The following is a 20,881-nucleotide window of genomic DNA, read 5'->3' on the forward strand; positions in this document are numbered from 1 at the left end:
TTATCTATCATCTCTCTCTCTCTCTGTGTCTGTCTACCTACGTAGCTTATGCCAGCTAAGGCATGGGGGCAGCATTTTTTTAAAAAAATTCTCTTAGCATAGGAGAGCAAAGGGGGTTTGGATTCAGCTTCTCCAAGGTTGCATCTGCCCTGGTCCCAGAACATCACCTTTGGGGTCAATGCCTACCAGAACCACTAGCAGCACTACAACGATGCCTGCAGAGGTTTCAACTCAATGGGAGTGCCCAGTCATCAATGGTGCTCTTCCCTGTCAGTAGAAAACCACCTCTGCTCCAGGCTAGCCCACTCCAGCCAGCAGTTCTACTGGTTAAGCTTGCTCTCTTTGGCTGCAATTCTAACCCCATTTACATGGAAGTGACAAACCTTGCTCTGTAAATTGTGTAACTCTCATATCACTAAAATTACACCACATCACAATTGTGTATTCTGTATGTGGATGATAAATAACGTGTGCAAAATATGTAACTAATACCGTGTTTCCCCCTTTTTAAGACGTAGCCATAATATAAGACATAGCAGGATTTCTAAGCAGTTGCGCGATATAAGCCATAACCCGAAAATAAGACATAGTGATAGACCCTTCCCCCCTCCCGCCAGCCAACTCTCCCCCATAAAAATCTCTCCCCATTTTACTGTCGCTCCAAAGACACGTATTTCTTTTAAAAGCTTGTAAAAATGCACCGTAGAGCCGTTCCTGCAGCCTCGTGATTCCCCCTCCTGTTTCTGTAAGCATTTTTTAAAATACCTGTAAAAGGATTCCAAAATATTTTTTTTTAGCTAGGCTGTGTGAGCTCTGCTTGCTTGGTGAAGAGGAGAAAAGTGGCATTTGCGGTGGGGAGAAGATGAAAGCACGAGGGAAAAAAGAGGGGCGATTGAAGACGCTGCCTTCCCCTTTAGGGAGAGACTCTGTGTGCGCGTCTCTCTCTCTCTCCCCCCCCCCGCCTCTCTCTCTCTCTCTCTCTCTCTCTCTCTCTCTCTCTCTCTCTCACACACACACACACACACACACACACAGCCCACCTCTCGCTTCCCCCCACCTTTCCCCCTTTTAATAGCCTTTTAAAAAGTGAGGATTCTTTTTTCTTTCCATTGCTTGTCTGTAGAGCTTCCCCTTTAAGGATTTGTACCGGTACCGGGATCGCTGCCGGTGGCGCAGTCCTTGCCTTGGGGATTAAGGACTTTCCCCTTCTCGCTGTTTAGGAGCTGCTAAACACTGCCCTACACCCTACACAAAAGTTAACATTTTGTGGGTAAGAGAAACACGGACGGGTTGTTAGGACCAGCAGATTATCTCACCCCGCTTTCTGCTGGCTCAATTGCTACTTAATTGCTACCATTTACCATCTTAATTGCTGCTCAGCTGGCTTCTTTGTTTTCTACAGTATCTCAGCCGGTAGCCTCTTTGCTATCAGTGCTACAAAGTGCTACATTGTTGGAACTTTCGCTCTTAAGTCTTGGGCAGTTGGCTGGCTGGTAGAGATCCTTATTTGCTTTAGTATAGGCTACTGCTACGACTGCATCACACAGATAGATTCCATTATACTGTACTGGTTTAAATTTAAGAAGCTCCAGTGTAGCAGATTGCTATTAAGTGAGTCCCCACCTGGGAGGGGAGAGAGAGAGAGCAGCCCTTCGGAGGAGCTCCTTCCCTCCCTCACGAACATCCCAGGGCCGGGGAGAGAGGGCTGGGCCAGCGATGCACACACCTCCCTTCCCTCAGACTCCCTCTCATGGAGCTTGGTGGTGGCTGTTGCCCGTCATTTTCTTTCAGTCAAGAGTCCTGCCCCGCAGGGAGACAGGGAGCAAGAGGGGCACTGCTCCTGATGTAATAAAAATACCGGTAAGACATTCCCTGAAAATAAGCCACCCAGTGTTTTTTTTGAGGAAAAAAAGTGATAAGACGGTGTCTTAAAATGTGGGAAAGACGGTAGGTACTGAAACAAGTACCCGTATTTCTCGCTCCATAGGATGCACCTGACCATAGGACGCACCTAGTTTTTTAGAGGAGGAAAACAAGAAAAAAAATATTTTGCTTTCTTGAATTGTCCTAGGCATAGCAGCCAACTCCTAGAGGCCTAGGTGCCTTTGCCCCCCCCCCCTTAAATATTTGAGCAAGCTTCTTTTGCAAAGGGGGATCACTCCATTTTTTTAAGGATGAGCTCAAAGTTGTGCAGCTTTTTTGCAAATGGGAAAAGCCCTGTTTTTTTTAGGGGGGTGTCAGCTCAGAGTTGTGCATCTTTTTTGCAAAGGGGGGAAGCTCCATTTTTAAGGATCAGCTCAAAGTTGCTGAGTTTCCTTGCGAATGAAAAAATCCTGGTTTTAGTTCAACTCACAGTTCTGCAGCTTCTCTAGGAAGGGAAAGAGACCCATTTCTGCAGTTTCCAGACAGATAATCTAATCAACCAGTCACATGTCTCCCTCTGCAGACAACAACTGAGGCCTAGGCAAGGGGTCTGGAGGGGCCGGGAAGGGTGCTAGTTCTCTTAGCTCCCTCCCCAATATATTGCAATCAGCTGTTGAACGGGTTCCTTTCAAGGAACGCATCCCCTCTTGTTAGCCTTTAGCTCTTTCTTCTTCTTTTTTTTTAAAAAAGCATGATCTTCCTTTCACCCCTGGGCAATTCGGCTCCAGGGACCACGCATTCGCTCCATAAGACGCACAGACAATCTCCTCTTACTTTTTAGGAGGGCAAAAGTGTGTCTTATGGAACGAAAAATACTGTATGTGGCTTTGGGGTTTTTTTGCTGGAGTTTTTTTTAACATTCGAGTTTTACTGTTGTGTATGTTTATTGCTTCTTGTGTATGGTTATTGCTTTAATGTTGTTTGCTACCCTAAAGGTTTTTCTGCTGTAAGGCCATGACAGATGTTTGTTTAGATACGGTAGCAGGGTTTGGGTAGTGGTGGATTATCCATAATTTCATTCCTCCAACTGATACTGCTCTACCCAGTTAATGCTATGCACATGTATGGGAGTAAGCGGTAATGGACTTAAGTAGGAGTGAAAAATGCATAGGATTGTGCTGTTATAGAAGTCCATCTGGTTTTTTTTACATGTCTTAATTTGGTTAATAATATAGTTTAATTTCATGTTTCAAAATTATTTGAATGCGTGTTTCTTAAATTTAAGCACATTCCTAAATATTTTTCTAGATAGAAGTGCTATCTTAAGCTATATTTGCAATAGGCATATGATGACTGTATGTAAAACACAGGTCAAAAGACAGCAGAGGAAGTCATGCTGACTTTTGTACATTTGCATTCTCTGTATCTCTCAGTTGTTGAGCCATTCATAACAACCACATGCTCTAACCGATGTGCTGTTGAAGCTAAATATATTTAATGTCTTTAATTTTGTACCTCTAGGTTGCCAAGAAAGAGGTCTTTGGGAATGTCCAGCAAGCAAACTGTGTATCAAATATACCATGATATGTGATGGCTTTCCAGACTGTCCTGACAATGTGGATGAAACTAATTGCTGTAAGTGCTTGAGAGCCATTCTGGGCAAAAAAAGGAAAGAGGCTCATTATAGCCTTCTGCCCCTTTAATTTCCCCTCTTGGATTAGCTGTCCTTCTAGTTCCATTTGCCTCTATTACATACTTCCTTGCTCTTTTCCTCCATTTCTGTACCTCATAATGAATTCATGCCTGGATGTCCCTATCCCATTCTCATTCACAGAACCATAGAGTTGTAGAGTTGGAAGGGACTGAATTGGTCATTTAGTCCAACCCGCCCACAATGCACAATGTTTTTAAACCTCTGTTTAAAAACCTCCAATGAAGATTAGGTTCTCTTCTCCTAACATCAGCACAGCACTTTAGGCTTAAAGCAGCTGCTTGTTTTCAAGGCAAGGTTGCCAGGCATTAACTGAACCCCTAAAGCTGGCAATATTCAGCCCATTAAACTTGTAGGAGAATTTAATGATTGCAGTTTTCCACCCTGGAGTGGCAATAGTGGCACCAGAACTCTGATCTCTGTAGCATCTATGCATCTGCCAAAAGTCTGTCCCTGCTAAAGTGTCCAATAATACGGTTTTTAGATGGGTGGGGTTTATAGTTGAGTATCTGGTGCTCTACGTGCACATAATACTGATATATTCCTGGGTTACTTAAAATAGATGTTCTGTCCACTCTCTTGTCCTCTAGACAGATTTCTACAGCTATAACCATAACATTTATCTGTCTTTAAAATCAATCAATCATTATTATTATTATTATTATTATTATTATTATTATTATTATTTATATGCCATATTTTCCCTTGGCAGGGAGTTAAGGCAGCTTACAGATAAAAAGAAGAAAAGCTAAAAACATAGGGAGTAAAACCAATTAAACATTGATAGAATTAAAACACGCATTAAAACCATACAAATAATTACAAGAAAATTACAAGAAAAACCAGCCCTTTTATTAAAAGCAGTCAGTTCCCCAAAGCATTTCAGAAAAATGAAGTCTCTACCAGTCTAGCTTCTCTAGGGAGTGAGTTCTAAATTCTGGGAACAGCCACCAAAAAGGCTGTCTCCTGCCAAGTGTGCCAGTGAGGTTGGTGGGACTGAGAGAAGGGCCTCTCCTGAAGATCTCAGAAACTGGTCATAATCCATATGAAGGAATATGGTCTTTCATATAGCTTGGACCTTAGCTGTATAGGCCATTGTAGGTCATCATAGGTAAAAGGTTTTTACAAAGGACTGTGGATGAAACAGAAAAATTGGTCAGCTATAACATGGACAGATGACATTTTGTTTTGCCAGTTGAGTTTAAAAAGACTGCAGTGGCCAAGATATTATAAAAAAAAAAGTCAGAGGAAGTGGGATCTCCAGGTTCAAAGACATTAGCCAATTAAGTTTCTGAATTCTATTTACTGAGTAGCAAACAGCAGGCAAGAGCTATGCTTTCAAACCCTACTTGTGGTATTCGTGGAAGCTTTGGGTTGGCCACTGTTGGGAATAAGATGCTCAACTAGATGAATCTTTGGTATGATTCATCCGAGCTCTTCCTAGGTCCTTATAATGAATCCATGCACTTTTATTCCATCTGTGTAGCAACTGCAGAACTTGTGTTTCTGGTCACAAAACTAGCATTTTAGATGTACAAAATTATTTTTGTTTTAGAGGAGGAGAGACCCAATTCATATTAAGGTCATTTTCACAAGTGATAGAACAGGTGTGCTTTGCAATATAATTCTGCCCCCTCCCATTTTATTTACTGATCCCTTAAATGCTAAGCTGTATTTGAGCATTAATAAAACTAACCCGAATCTATCTCTATGTCATTCTTGGTTTTTTAAAAATATTATTCTAGAGAAGACTAGGAGGGTGGAGAGGTCTTTTTCCATGCTTTTGGTATTTGTTCCTTTTGCAGTCATCCATGATGATGATGATGATTATCCAAAGCTCTCCTCCAATTGTTGTTTTGTTTTGTTTTTGGGTTCTGCTCTTCTTTTATAGTTTTATATGTCACTTTAAGCATTCTGAGCTCATGGATTTGTAATGCCTTTATTGTGGGTTATTTGATAAAAGACATGTCAAGATTTAATGAAGGACTGTCTGCTTTGTTTACCCTGCTCAATTGGTTCAGGAAGAATTCACATAAGCGGGAGGCAAGCTTGCACTATTTTTCCTTACTTGGAATTTTGTGTTAGTTTGACTTGTTTGTGAAAATTTTAATCCCACAAAGTTGGAACCAAAGATGTAAACAAGATAATACAGAACTGCTTGTTCCTTTTCATGGCAAATCTTAGAGGGGAATCAGATGAATAGTTCCCCCACCCCACAGCGCCATGGAGTGTGGGCACCATGGAACTGCTCTACTTGAGGGGGTACTTTATCAACAGTATGGCAGCTCACAGTGGCAAGAAAACTCATTAGACACCCCCCCCCAAAAGCAACTCTGGGCATTGTTAAAACAACATTTGTTATTGCACTCATTTTCATAGATAATGTCATTCTCAGTTCTGCAATGAAGCTATTTCTACTTCAGGACTTACTGTTTGCCTTTGTCTACATTTTTCATGGCAGCATTTTGCAAAAGGGAAGAACTTACATGTGCCAACCATGACTGTGTGCCCCGAAAATCATGGTGTGATGGGCAGATAGACTGTGCTGACAAATCAGATGAATGGAACTGTGGTAAGTTTTAGCATATGCACAAAAAGTCAGAATATGAGGTTTTCCATCTTAAGTTCAGGGAAACTGTTCAACAGCGCTTGAAGTAATTGGGTGGTTGTGAGAATTAGCATAGAAAGGTGCATTATCCCTTTTAGGGTGCATAGATGGAGACCAAAAACCCAGAAATAGAGACAAAAACAAGAAACTCGAAAACAGAAAACAACTTACAACACGGCCCATACTCAAAATCAGCTGGGATGAGAGATTTTGGACTTGGCAGGTTTTGAGCTGGCTGAGCTGGGGCTATGTTTGCATAAATTCCTCAGCCCAGCTGAGCTGATGATATATCAGCATAATTCTCTCATTCTGGCTCAGCCAGGGCCCAGACAGCAGAATTTAGGCCACTATAAGTTACTCTGACATAAATCCTCAACCAGGAGTGTTCCAGGGATGTGAATTGGGCAAGGAGAGACTTCCACCTATTTCAAATGTTTTTCAGCTGTATCACATGACTTAATGGCCTAGCAGAACTTACACTGGCAAAAAATGGTGGTGTAAGTTGAATTCCTCCTGAGCAAAGTTTGGAATAGGGGTAACTTATGCCAGCGTAATTTACAGTGGCATTCTATAGTTAGCATTGCTCTGTAGACGAGTCCACCATGTCTGGGTGTAGGACGGGTAAACAGATGAACACAGATGTGTTCCCTTCTCAGTGCATAAGTCCAGAAAACAAGGCTCTCAAGAGTAACAAAACCAAGTAAGACCCCAAATATACATTTCACACAGATCATACCAGTATTGAATAAGTGGTGTTTTAAGGAACAATCTAAACTATAGAAAGATGATGTAACATATGCTGACATAAGTTATATGTATAAGTACCGGTACTCGTCTTTACAATAAACAATGGATATGGGTTGGGGGAAGCTTGAAAGAATGGTTTTCATCTGATTTATGTAAAGCATAACTATTTTAAACCCATAATCTCTTGCGTATCCCTGGAGACAAGCAGCAAGCTATTCTGATACAGTGATTTCTGGCAATGGAAACTGCTTAGTCTTCAAATCAAGCTCATTACATATTTCATAGCTATGGGAATATGGCCCACCCACTGTGGAGTGTTTAATTGTGCCATCACTAAAAGTAATTTTTCTTCTTCAGTAATTGCATATATGATTAATCAGAAATAGAACTAATGACTAATCTTGCTGGTAGAAAGATCTCCAGAGTAAAATAGGCCCAGCAGATTGGTGGGGGGTTTGGTCCAGGTACCAGTGTGTTCAGTTTGTGTCCACATTCAGGAAACATTGCTGGCAACAATTTTTAGATAATACTATGCCTGTAAAACTGTCTCACTCAAATAAAACTTTACTATGTTCATGGTGTGAAGAGGACAAATTTTGTACTTCCTACTACTGTTAGTGAATCTGTCACATAATGGCAAAATCATGGGGACAGGTTTTTATACAAATAAATTGGATTACTAAACAAAACCTTTTGTTAATACCTACACTGGACGCAGGTGGCACTGTAGGTTAAACCACAGAGCCGAGGGCTTGCCGATCAGAAGGTTGGCGGTTTGAATCCCCGCGACGGGGTGAGCTCCCGTTGCTCGGTCCCAGCTCCTGCCAACCTCGCAGTTCGAAAGCACGTCAAAGTGCAAGTAGATAAATAGGTACTGCTCCGGCGGGAAGGTAAACGGCGTTTCCGTGTGCTGCTCTGGTTCGCCAGAAGCGGCTTTGTCATGCTGGCCACATGACCTGGAAGCTGTATGCCGGCTCCCTCGGCCAATAACGTGAGATGAGCGCCGCAACCCCAGAGTCGATCACGACTGGACCTAATGGTCAGGGGTCCCTTTACCTTACACTGGCTCTACTTAGCAGTTGAGATGGCCTGAATGGAACCAGCAAGGAGTTAGTTAATGTTTTGCTTATGGCTGAAAATGAAGATTTATTACTTGTTACCTAAACTTAAAGCATCGGAGAGAGGCAATGGCAAAATCTTAGTATGACAAAGTCTGGTCCCTGGTGACTTCTGAATAACTGACACAGAAAATCTGTCTAAGGGAAAGCCAGAGATGTTCACTTGATCCTAACATTACACTGCTATATGGAACTGAGCTGGGAAAGGTGAAGAATTTTTTTGTTTCACTGGTGAAGATGCACCATGGCGTTCCTTCTCTCTGCGCTCTGCCCAGCAGTCATCCTATGCCAAGGTGAAGGTGTTCATGCTGGGATCGTTTGGTCATTTGTATGACCTCTGTGTGTCACCTGCAAACAAAGCTTTGGGATTAAACTAACATTGTCTGTTTCTTGTTTCCTGGTAGCAGGGCTCTTTTCTAAGATAAACGTTCATTCCTTGTTCACACAATTTACAACTGATTCATGTTACACAGAGGAAACTTAAGGGACAGTACTATAGAAATGTTAAACAGGTTTATACTTAGAAACTTGACTGGAAGCATTAAAATGCTTCATAAAGGAAGTACGTAAAGGTAAAGGGACCCCTGACCATTAGGTCCAGTCATGACCGACTCTGGGGTTGCGCGCTCATCTCGCATTATTGGCCGAGGGAGCCGGCGTATAGCTTCCAGGTCATGTGGCCAGCATGACAAAGCCGCTTCTGGCAAACCAGAGCAGCACATGGAAACGCCGTTTACCTTCCCGCTGTAGCTTCCTATTTATCTACTTGCATTTTGACGTGCTTTCGAACTGCTAGGTGGGCAGGAGCTGGGACCAAGCAATGGGAGCTCACCCCGTCACATGGATTCGAACCGCTGACCTTCTGATCAGTAAGCTCTAGGCTCAGTGGTTTAACCACAGCGCCACCTGGGTCCCCAAAGGAAGTACATACCTAAGTACAATATACTACTTGACACAGAAAGAACAAACGTGAATGCATACATCATTAAATAGGCCCATCTTAATAAGAAAGCATAACACATGTGACAAGAAATCATTTTATTTACATCCACATGTAAGCCAGCCCACAGGTCTCCACAGGCTTAATGAAGTTACATTTCCCTTTTTTTCCTTCACAGTGACCCTGTCTAAAAACAGCAGCTCCTTGATGTTCCTGACTGTTCACAAGTCAGCTTCCAATTACCATGTATGCGCTGATGAATGGGAAGAAAAATTAAGCCATTTGGCATGCAAACAAATGGGTTTAGGGTAAGGTCAGTAGTTTGTAGCATTGATCAATTTTTCTGGGTGTGACTATGAGTCTGGGTGAAGCTGATTGAATCGGTGACAATTTCTTAATTAGCAAAAATGTTATTTTCTTCCTTTGCTTCTGCTGTCTGTTTACTTGGCACAATCTAAACTCTCTGAAGTGACCTGGTTTGCACATCACACCATGCCAAATGGGGCTGCAAGAGTGGAGCTTACAACTGTTTTGTTCTTCACTGGAGCTTTTTGCTACCGGTACCATACCATGCTGAGCTAAGCCAGGGTATGGCTTAACATGGCATCCAAACCTGGGCTTGCGGCTAGGCTTTCTTCAGACTAACCATGAGCTGTAACCAATAACAAATGGGTAGATTAGTAAACTAAAGCTATAGTTGATTAGTTGGGAGAAGCCAAATCTAATCAATGGTTTACAATGGTTACAAGTGAATGGTTACAAGTGAAAGGTGCACTTGTTTATTTTGTGAGGCAGGTTTGGTATGTTGCTATAATAGTGAATGAAAAAGAAAATGTTAAGCTTTTCTTTTTAACAGTGAGTAGTAGCTTTTTGTTATTAACATGTATGTAATTTCACACTTCCTTCAAAATTGCATAAAGCCATGCATGTTGGGGTTTTGATAATAAGCCAGTTTACCTAAGTGTAATCAGTTGATTCTATGAAAGGTAAATGATTAACCAGCTAATCAATGTTTTCATAACTTGAGAAGCCTTCTGTGGAGAATCCATAAGCTAGGGTTTTAAGAGGAATTTTGTTGGAAGTGGGAATCTCAGTGCTGTCCAAGTTTGTTTGGGGGTTATTAGGATTGGTTTGGTTGTGCATGATGAAGTGATCAAGTGAGTCACATTTAACAAATACAGTTTTTTCCTAATGATAGGGTTATTGACCACTTGTCCTACTTCTGGCCTTCCAAAGGCATCTGGTTCACCAATGTGGGAAAGTAAGTGCTGGAACAGATAGGGCTTTGGTCTGATCTAGTGGGGCTCTTATTTTTATTTTATCCATATGTTTAAAATTATGGCATGCCCATTGTAAACCTGACCTTTGAAGCAGCTGGGAGGACATAAAAGACCCTTTCCATTTGTTTTGTAAAACTTGAGTGGTTTTCTTCCCTGTAAACTGAATTCCTAAAATCTTATGCTGTTTATCCTGATTTAACCACAGTTCTTACAGCATAAAACACATTGGTATCATATTTTGTTGCAGAAAACTCTTTTATGCTAGATGAGGCTATTTTGTAGAAGTATTGTATGTGTGTGTGGCTTAGGTGTACCACTGTTTAATCTAGGCAAGAGGGTTTGGGGTACTTTGTTCTGTGCAGACAGGATATGAAACACTTCTGCTTAGATAACCATACATGCTGAATTCAAGTGACCAAATATTACATGCTCCTGGTGTAGCATTTTTTTTAAATTTTGGTGCTAAAAATTCAAACTGTCCCTCTGTCGTTTAATAAGTTAATATACAATGTTTACATCTGAAGATGCTTTGGGAACATGCAGTTTATTTATTTAACAAAATTTATTTAACAAAATTTAACAAAAATTTAGTCCCTTTTAAGCTTTGTTATTGTTTTATTATTTTAATTGATTATTGGTTACCTAAAAAACACAGAATATATGAAATAACTGTATTTAAAAATCAATCAATCCATTCCAGCTGTCAGAGTCCCCACTGACACCTCACCAGTCCTCACAGATATAGACCCAGCTGGTTCTCTCAGTCCCTGCCTGTTTTCTACTCCCATCCCGCGTTTCTAGCCTCCTGGAGGAAAGGCTGCCTTTTCCAGGTCACTGTGAAGAGGCAGAAGGGTTGGAAAATGTAGTTCCTAGATTTCATGGTCTCATTACAGTCCTATGTGAATTGTTTTGAATGTGTAGATTGGTACTAAATAAGCAATAAAGAAGCCAATTAATAATGGCCAGGGAAAGCAGCTTAAGTTAGTGCCCTTTATAGCATTTTTATCATTACAGTACTACATCTCTAGTCCCATGAATCACAGGAACGTGGGTGGCACTGTGGTCTAAACCACTGAGCCTTTTGGGCTTGCCAGTCGGCGGTTCGAATCCGTGCGACGGGGTGAGTTCCCGTTGCTCTGTCCCAGCTTCTGCCAGCCTAGCAGTTTGAAAGCATGGCAGTGCAAGTAGATAAATAGGTACCACTGCAGTGTGAGGGTAAACAGCGTTTCCGTGCGCTCTGGCACTTGTCATGGTGTCCCTTTGCGCCAGAAGCAGTTTAGTCATGCTGTCCACATGACCCGGAAAGCTGTCTGTGGACAAAAGCCAGCTTCCTCAGCCAGAAGCAAAATGTGTGCCACACCCCATAGTTGCCTTTGACTGGACCTAATCTCCAGGGGTACTTTACCTTTACCTTTCTCTCTCTCTCTCTTTTTTTAAAAAAGTGATTTTGTGATGCCTATTCTGAATTATCCTTTGCTTGGAAGTATTAAAGAACAATCTTTAAAAATGCATATTTTAAATACACATGAACGTGGGAGTTCTATGTCCCTGAGGAAAATCAGGTTAGATAACTGAGAGGTGAATCTGCAAAACTTTTTTTCTTAAGGTAGGTGAAAGAAATGTATGACAAATGTTGGAGTGGGGGCAGTACTTCCAGGTGCCTCTCATTTGCTATGGGTGTGATCTGTGAAATTGTATGATGAATGGTGGAATTTGTTGCTGTATGTGAGTTGACCTGGCTTATGGATTTACTTATTTTGCATGTTTTCTTAGCCGCTGCTAAAACATTCATCAAAAGAGAGAATAGAAGAATGTTTTAGTGCCGTGCCATCTTCTCAGAAATATCAAGGAAGAAGAAAAACGTGTTTTGGATTTTGATGATCTCTAACATTGCAGGCTTTAAATGCTGCATTTGTAGATTTTTCACTGAGCAAAGCTCTCATAGGTATTGAAGGTGTGTGGATCAAAGCATGCTCTGCATGGGCTATACTGTGTATATTATATTGCTGACTTCCTACACCTTGTGTAATGAATAAATAGTACAGCAATCTGTAATTTAGTCTGCTATGGTAAAACAACAGCTAATTTACCGTACCAAATGCATGTAAAGCATGATGTACATGTACACATGGATGTTCACAAAATTAACCTAAAGGTGTCTTAAATGTCAGCCACTAAGAGTTTATCAACTGTGCTTGGTACCAGAGGTTCTGGGGCACCTAAAATCAGTTATTTTATTTTTAGACATGTTAGTTAAATGCGTTCCAATTCTTTTGCAAATTTAGCTGCACTAAATTAGCTCCTTTTCAAATATAGTCATTTGCAATGATGAGCAATGCAAAGAAATAGAGGAAAACAATAGAATGGGGAAAACCAGAGATCTGTTCAAGAAAATTGGAGATATGAAAGGAACATTTCGTACAAAGATTACCATAATCAAGGACAAAAGTGGTAAGGACCTAACAGAAGCAGAAGACATCAAGAAGAGGTGGCAAGAATACACAGAGGAATTATACCAGAAAGATATGGAGGTCTCGTACACCCCAGGTAGTGTGGTTGCTGACCTTGAGCCAGACATCTTGGAGAGTGAAGTCAAATGGGCCTTAGAAAGCACTGCTAATAACAAAGCCAGTGGAAGTGATGATATTCCAGCTGAACTATTTAAAATTTTAAAAGATGATGCTGTTAAGGTGCTACACCCAATATGCCAGCAAGTTTGGAAAACTCAGCAATGGCCAGAGGATTGGAGAAGATCAGTCTACATCCCAATTCCAAAGAAGGGCAGTGCCAAAGAATGCTCCAACTACCGCACAATTGCGCTCATTTCACACGCTAGCAAGGTTATGCTTAAAATTCTACAAGGCAGGCTTAGGCAGTATGTGGACCGAGAACTCCCAGAAGTGCAAGCTGGATTTCGAAAGGGCAGAGGAACCAGAGACCAAATAGCAAACATGCGCTGGATTATGGAGAAAGCTAGAGAGTTCCAGAAAAACGTCTACTTCTGCTTCATTGACTATGCAAAAGCCTTTGACTGTGTCGACCACAGCAAACTATGGCAAGTTCTTAAAGAAATGGGAGTGCCTGATCACCTCATCTGTCTCCTGAGAAATCTCTATGTGGGACAAGAAGCTACAGTTAGAACTGGATATGGAACAACTGATTGGTTCAAAATTGGGAAAGGAGTACGACAAGGTTGTATATTGTCTCCCTGCTTATTTAACTTATATGCAGAATTCATCATGCGAAAGGCTGGACTAGATGAATCCCAAGCCGGAATTAAGATTGCCGGAAGAAATATCAACAACCTCAGATATGCAGATGACACAACCTTGATGGCAGAAAGCGAGGAGGAATTAAAGAACCTTTTAATGAGGGTGAAAGAGGAGAGCGCAAAATATGGTCTGAAGCTCAACATCAAAAAAACCAAGATCATGGCCACTGGTCCCATCACCTCCTGGCAAATAGAAGGGGAAGAAATGGAGGCAGTGAGAGATTTTACTTTCTTGGGCTCCTTGATCACTGCAGATGGTGACAGCAGTCACGAAATTAAAAGACGCCTGCTTCTTGGGAGAAAAGCAATGGCAAACCTAGACAGCATCTTAAAAAGCAGAGACATCACCTTGCCGACAAAGGTCCGTATAGTTAAAGCTATGGTTTTCCCAGTAGTGATGTATGGAAGTGAGAGCTGGACCATAAAGAAGGCTGATCGCCGAAGAATTGATGCTTTTGAATTATGGTGCTGGAGGAGACTCTTGAGAGTCCCATGGACTGCTAGAAGATCAAACCTATCAATTCTTAAGGAAATCAGCCCTGAGTGCTCCCTGGAAGGACAGATCGTGAAGCTGAGGCTCCAATACTTTGGCCACCTCATGAGAAGAGAAGAATCCTTGGAAAAGACCCTGATGTTGGGAAAGATTGAGGGCACTAGGAGAAGGGGACGACAGAGGACAAGATGGTTGGACAGTGTTCTCGAAGCTACGAACATGAGTTTGACCAAACTGCGGGAGGCAGTGCAAGACAGGAGTGCCTGGCGTGCTATGGTCCATGGGGTCACGAAGAGTCGGACACGACTAAACGACTAAACAACAACAACTCCCAACAGCAATGGTCAACACACTTTCCCATCTAAATTACAGTATAGATAGAATGCAGAACCTCATGGTCCATGCTAGAGGCCTTGCATCATAAATTATATTGTAATGCAGGTGTGCATCTGATTCTATTCTGCATGCAGTTTCTACTCCAGCAAAAAGAAAATACCATGTGGAAATTACTCCTGCATGAATAGCTTCCCTACTCAGTTTCAGTGGGATTCATTTCATTCTCTGAATGTTACCAATTGCTTAGCAGTGTGTTAAGTTTTCCAACACTATTATTCCAAAACCAGTACATTATAGTGTGTACTACTACAACTAGTCTGAATTACCTCAGCCTACATGCAAGTTGCTTTTAATAGTTTGTCTGTTTATTCTTAAGCTCAAACTACACAATATATGGAATTATTTCCTCTTTTTTTTAAAATCCAAAGCACACCAGCCTTTGCTGAGCACAAGGACACTTGAAGAGAAATCTCTTTCCCCACAGCTCAGAATTGCCCTCCAGGTGGTAAATATGCCAGATAAATAAAAAAAGCTCTTCTGCTCACACACAGCCTTCCCCAGGTTGCTTTGGTTTTTTAAAAAAAACTGGAGGAAATAATCACAAAGTGCTTACTGTGCACTTTGATCCAAAGCCTTACACTTCATATTTCTACACATCTCATGTACTATATGAAAAAGAAATTGTAGTGTTTAAATATGCAAGTGGCAGATACAGAAGTAGCATCTAAGAAGCAGTTTCCCCCATATGTGTCCATTCAAGCACTTTGATCTAAAGAACTGGCACCATTGCAGATGCCACATAATACTTGTTCTGCAGTTGTAGGACAAGATGCATCTGTGTTGCTGCCTTCTGTAAAATGTTATGTTGCTTCTAGTGTATCTCTCTCTTTTTACACTACATAACATTTCTCTTTGACACACCTCTTTCTCAAAACCAATTCATCATATTATCCTAGACTGTATATACCAGCATTCCCATATTTCATGTCTTACTGGTCAAACTTACTCATGACAATCACAGTAATTCCAATGGGAACGATCTCATCATTATTGCACGATGAACACGGACCCTAAGAAACATAAATTCCTAGAGTCCCTGGCACCTGACTGAGATGTTGCCATTTCTGGTGCAAGGGGGAAATGGAGTTCTTCAAGAAAAGCCTCCCGAAGGGCTTTACATTGTCCTTGTCACTGCCAGGTCCATCTTGGCGGAAGGGAAAGAAACAGCTTGGGAGGGGGCTTCTGTTGATGTTTGTGAACTCATTACTAGAAGGCCAGAACTTCATTGGAGGTTAGGTTCAGCTTGTAATGATTTTGGATGGAGTACAAACTTTTTAAGTTCCCCTAATTCCAAACTTCAGAAATGAAGAGAAGAAAACAAACTATACCACGCTAACTCCAGGCAATAAACAGTTCACCATGTGCAATATGCTAGATCGCTTTTGCAGAACTAATTATTTAATATGTCAGAGAAATGTATGATAAATAAGCCATGAAGTCAATAACATCCATAGGGGGGACCTGAATCTTGTTCATTCCACCAGTTCTGCTCAGATTATTTCCATTTGGCTGCTCTGACATACAAACCTTGCCAAAATACCACTTTTGTTCATTAATCTGCAGTATGCTTGGTAAAAAGCTTAGTACCTGTTTTAAATCATTCTAAAATAAATCTAGCTGAAACTGAGAAATAGATTTTGATCAGCTGCAGAGTGTAGTGGTGCCCCTTAAGGAACTTGGAGGATTTAAAGAAGTATTTTTCATGATTCTCCAGTTCCTTTCCTGAAGCATTTTCTGCATAAGTATATTTATTATTATATCATCTGAGGAGGAGCACTGTTTGGAAAAATTGCTTGCTACAGATATATATCAAGTCTCACGTCATTAATTTTGACCTAAAAATGGAAATTTATAGGGAGAAAAAGAATGTAGTCAATCATTTAAGATCCTTGTTTGTTTGTTTGTTTGTTTATGCCATCAAGCATTCTAAAACAACCTATTCTGCAGTCAATATTGACTGTAGTTATAAAGACAGTGTCAAAACAGATTACATTTAGTTCCCTTGATTTCTCATCACTTGATTATTCAGTATTTGGGATTGGGTCACACATGTCCATTTGTTACTTAATGACTACAATCTCAGGCAATTGCATGGGCCATCTCAGATCTAACAGTACAGCTAGAACTTCAAATGTCCTCAAATGCAGTGCTTTTCAATGGAGTTGAGAAACATTCAACAACCGGTTCAAATGTAGAAAAATCAAGTGATGTACATGCATGTGTGAACTAGGGCTTGATTATTCACAGGGCCGGTGTGTCCATTTAGGCAAACTAGGCAGTTGCCTAGAGTGCGTAAATGGAGGGGGCGCAAAAACCCCGCGCCGCCGCCGCCCTCCCACAGCGCGCGCTCCTCCCGCCTATGGAGGAGCAACGAACGGGCGGTGGTGGTGGCAGCGACCGTAGCTGAAACCTTCAGCTATGGGCGCTGTTGCTGCCGCCGCCGCTCACTCGCTGCCGCCACCGCTGAAGACCTCACAGCGTTTCCTTCATAGGTGGGAGGCGCGCGAGCCAAAATGAGAGCTCAGCGCCCTCCTGCCTATGGAGGGGACGCTGTGAGCTCCTCAGCGGCTGCAACGAGCGAGCGGTGGCGGTGGCGCCATAGGCGCTGTTGCTGCTGCCGCCGCTTGCTCACTACCGCCGCCGCTGAGAAGCTCACAGCATCCCCTCCATAGGCGGGAGGCGTGCGAGCCAAAATGAGAGCTCAGTGCCCTGTCGCCTACGGATGGGACGCAGGGGCATCAGCGGCATTGTGCACGCGTCATGACGTGTGCGTCATGATGTGCCGGGGGGGGCGGCAGAAGGTGATTTTACCTAGGGCGCAAAAAGCCCTAGCACCGGCGCTGATTATTCATACCTGAATGTGTGAACAGAATCCATGGGAAAGCACTGAATTTGAGGGGTTGTGATTGTTTTGCCACAACATATGATCTGTGATTACTCAGTTCATACATGCAAGCCAGCCAATGGCATATCCTTCAACATTTGCCCAATGAAAATAGGGACGTCCCATTCCAAAATGATAATTTTACTATTTATACTCCACACATCTTACTTGGTTGCCTCAACCACTCTGGGCAGCTTCTAACATATATATATATATATATATATATATATATATATATATATATATATATATATATATGAGTAAAACATTAAACATAAAAAAAACACTTCCCTATACAGGATTGCCTTCAGATGGCTCGGGAGTTGGATAATTGCATACCCTCCAACATTTCTCCAGTGAAAGTAGGGACATCCTAAGGAAAAGTGGCACATTCTAGGATCAAATCAGAAACCAGGACAGCTTTTCTAAATCAGGGATGTCTCTGGAAAATAGGGACACTTGGAGGGTCTACAATGGATCATTTTCAAGACCTGAATAGGTATCTGTGAATCAGCCCTTTACAGTGTAATTCCAAGCCATTTTCAGTTGCCTGTTCAGCAGTTTCAGAGGATGGTTTCAGATATTGTACTCGGCTAGTTAGAAAGGAAGCACCAGTGATTCGACATCTCCTCATGGGATGCATATGCCTCTCCAGCTCTTTGGATTATGTATGGAATAGCTGACAGAGGAAGTGTGAATTACTCATGCTTCCTTTCTCATTGCTTCAGTGGATGTCCAGATCCACCCAGACAATTAGCCTTTACTGTACATCATAACCCTGAAGCTTTTCTCATCATGGGAAGTGATGTTGGCAATAAGCATGAAAACAGAAACATTGAAGTTGTAGTTGTGCTGTTGCCTGAGTTTCCTATGCCAATGGTGTACTCTTCACAGAAGCAGACTCCCTGTCCTGGACCTGGTAAATGCATAAATTAAATGCTACTCTGAGCTTTGTGGGAAGGAAGAGAAGGATATAGATTTAATAGCTACAAACAAGTACATGGCCAGTTGTAACATTCTTAAAAATTGATTGGTTATGTTTAAATAATCACCCAAAACTCAATATGGAAGATCACTTACAATTAAATAAACAAAAAGCAGTATTTAATAACATTTGCTTTTCCATAGTCTAATTCACTTACATATTAGGGCTAAGATGGCCTTGTAAAAATATACAAGTGTTACTCTAAGCCTGAAATGCACCAATAAAAATTGGCCCTTACTAATTGATTCAGTAATTAAGTTTAATTAAAATTGCAGTGTTACAGTGTGAATAATATCAACAGCAACAACGATATTAATAATTAATACTATTTTTTTAATAAAAAAACCCAACCCTGGCTATTTTTCAAGTAAGCTTCATTCAGACTGAATATGCTAAATTTAGATGGGCCTTTATCAATCCGTATTAAAGTTTCAAAGGATTAATATGTCTCATATATCTTATGGGTGAGCATACAAACAAAGCTGCCCTAAAATATATTTGATTATTTTTGACATCGGTATGCTGTCCCATAACATAGAGTTCTCTAGGGAGTTTACAATAAATAAGCAAAAAACAATTAATTACAAAATAAAGCATAAAACCATTAAAAAACTAAAGAAATACAGCAGACACTACAGTCACCCACAATATAATACCATATATTAAAAGCTGAAAGGCCCAGATTGCAGGACTTATTTAAAAGGTCTCAGTAGGGTTTTATTACTGAAATAGTTTTCTACCCACTTCATTTCATTCAGTGTGGCCATGTGGAACAGGGCCTCCAAGGAGGATTTTAAGGTTTGAATAGGTACATATTGGAGGAGACAGTCTTTCAGGTAAGGGCGGCTTGCAGTGGGATGCTGGTGAAGCAGTGGCATGTTGTATATAAGGGCGGCCAGTGGCGGGATGGTGCATTATGTCAATGCGAATCCACATTTGCCACCAAAACCGCTGTCAGCAGGTAGCCAACCAGAGCTCCTAAATGAGTGCATATATTGGATACAAAGTTTGCAAACACACATTTGTGGTATTCCTATTTTCTGTATTTTGTACAGCTAAAACTGCAGTGAGAGAAGTGGCACTAATAGGTCTTTCTTAATCCAAGCTAAGAACCTGGAATAGTTGAACGTAGGCTAGGCATAGGTCCTGTTTGCCCCCCTTTCACTGGGAGCAGCTTCCTTAATCGCTGTCATGGCTACAAACATTTTACATTCCAAATACCCCACCATGGCAATCATCTGGTCCAAGCTCATGAGTGAGGCCTCAGGCCCACCTGAGTAAATAGAGAGAACAAAGGAAAGGGGACAGAGGGGTGTGGTGGATGGTGCAGCCCATGACAGAAGGCTGGTCATACATAATGATGGGACCCTGTTCAAACCAGATGATGAGCACTTAGTTTGCAATCGGCAATGGCTTGTTGGATTGGTTGCAGGTGGAGTAAGTTTGGTGGTGAGTTGCCTGAGGTAGCCAACTTGAGTGGCAGAACAGGCTTTTGGCTGAAGCAAGAGAGGCAGCCAGGAGGTGGGCCCACCTACCCTGCTCAACGGGGGAATCTCCCTGAGGGATCTTAGAGGGAGGCACTTCTGTCCAGACACCCAGTTCAGAGGGGGAAGGGCCATAGTGCCTATATACTAGCTATCAAATGAGTTTTATGGATGCGGTTCACGTCATAGGCCGACTTCTAAATTTGGTTAACCCCAATTCATCTGCCAGCTGGCAAACTGGTAGATCGTTGGATCCATGTTCAATGCCTTCACCAAACCTTTGCATCTGTAATCAATAAAGTTGTGGTGAACTTAAGTCTGACACATGCCTCCTGGCATTGATTTATTGCCTTTGCTCCTCACCACGGCTCCATTGCACCTGGGCCCACAACTTCTTTTATCAACAAAATGATTCTGTATTCTGGAGTTGTGTGGAAATTATTTAGCATGACTTTATTATGCTCTATTGAAAATTCAAGTTCGACATCTGTCTGACAAAAGATATTAGACAAATCTTTTAAGGGATTTTTTTTTTAAGACTGGATCTCATTGCCCCTTCCAGGTGTGAATTAACTGATTTGGGGGAGTACAAAGGAATGATGAATAATTTAGTGAAATGTTAGTACCTGATGAATCAATAGCATCCCTTAGGGCTTAAGTGTTTGCATGAATAGCCTTGTAATAGAGAGCTTTGAATACATAAGGAAAATTTAGTTACCCCAAACCCAAAGGGATGCCGAAACGGGACTTGCTGACTTGCCAGATCTGATTATTTGCTTCTGAGCCTTAAAAAAAGAAAAGAGAGATTCTGGTTTTCAATACAATCTGAGATATTCTTCTATATGAATAGTTCCCTTGATCAGCTTAAGGGGGGGGGGGGGAAAGCATTGCTCTCTATGAATACTCCTGATAATATCTTATTAGAAAAGCAGTGGGAATTAGATTGACAGACACATAATGGGTAAGGGAAGAATGGCCAGGAAGAAGAAATCCATGGAGACCACAAACACTGAATGCAGCCATTAACATTATAACAAAACAGTAATGCATTAGACAGATGTAAAGAAAAATGAGCTGTGCTTTGAGCCACTAGAGAGAACT

General features: G+C 41.5%; 1 protein-coding gene across 3 annotated transcripts in view; it reads left to right on the top strand.

Moving 5' to 3' along the window:
• The window catches only part of CORIN (corin, serine peptidase), a 142,690-nt gene that overhangs the window by 108,872 nt on the left and 12,937 nt on the right, over window positions 1–20,881 (top strand). For all 3 annotated transcript variants that reach the window (XM_088660908.1, XM_035112248.3, XM_088660909.1), the window contains 3 exons: window positions 3,385–3,498; window positions 6,036–6,146; window positions 9,166–9,295. In XM_088660908.1, coding sequence (XP_088517034.1) covers window positions 3,385–3,498; window positions 6,036–6,146; window positions 9,166–9,295 — 355 coding nt within the window. The remainder of the gene's footprint in view (window positions 1–3,384; window positions 3,499–6,035; window positions 6,147–9,165; window positions 9,296–20,881) is intronic.

The sequence above is a fragment of the Zootoca vivipara genome, chromosome Z1 (assembly GCF_965207765.1).
Source record: "Zootoca vivipara chromosome Z1, rZooViv2.hap1.1, whole genome shotgun sequence".
Taxonomy (NCBI): domain Eukaryota; kingdom Metazoa; phylum Chordata; class Lepidosauria; order Squamata; family Lacertidae; genus Zootoca; species Zootoca vivipara.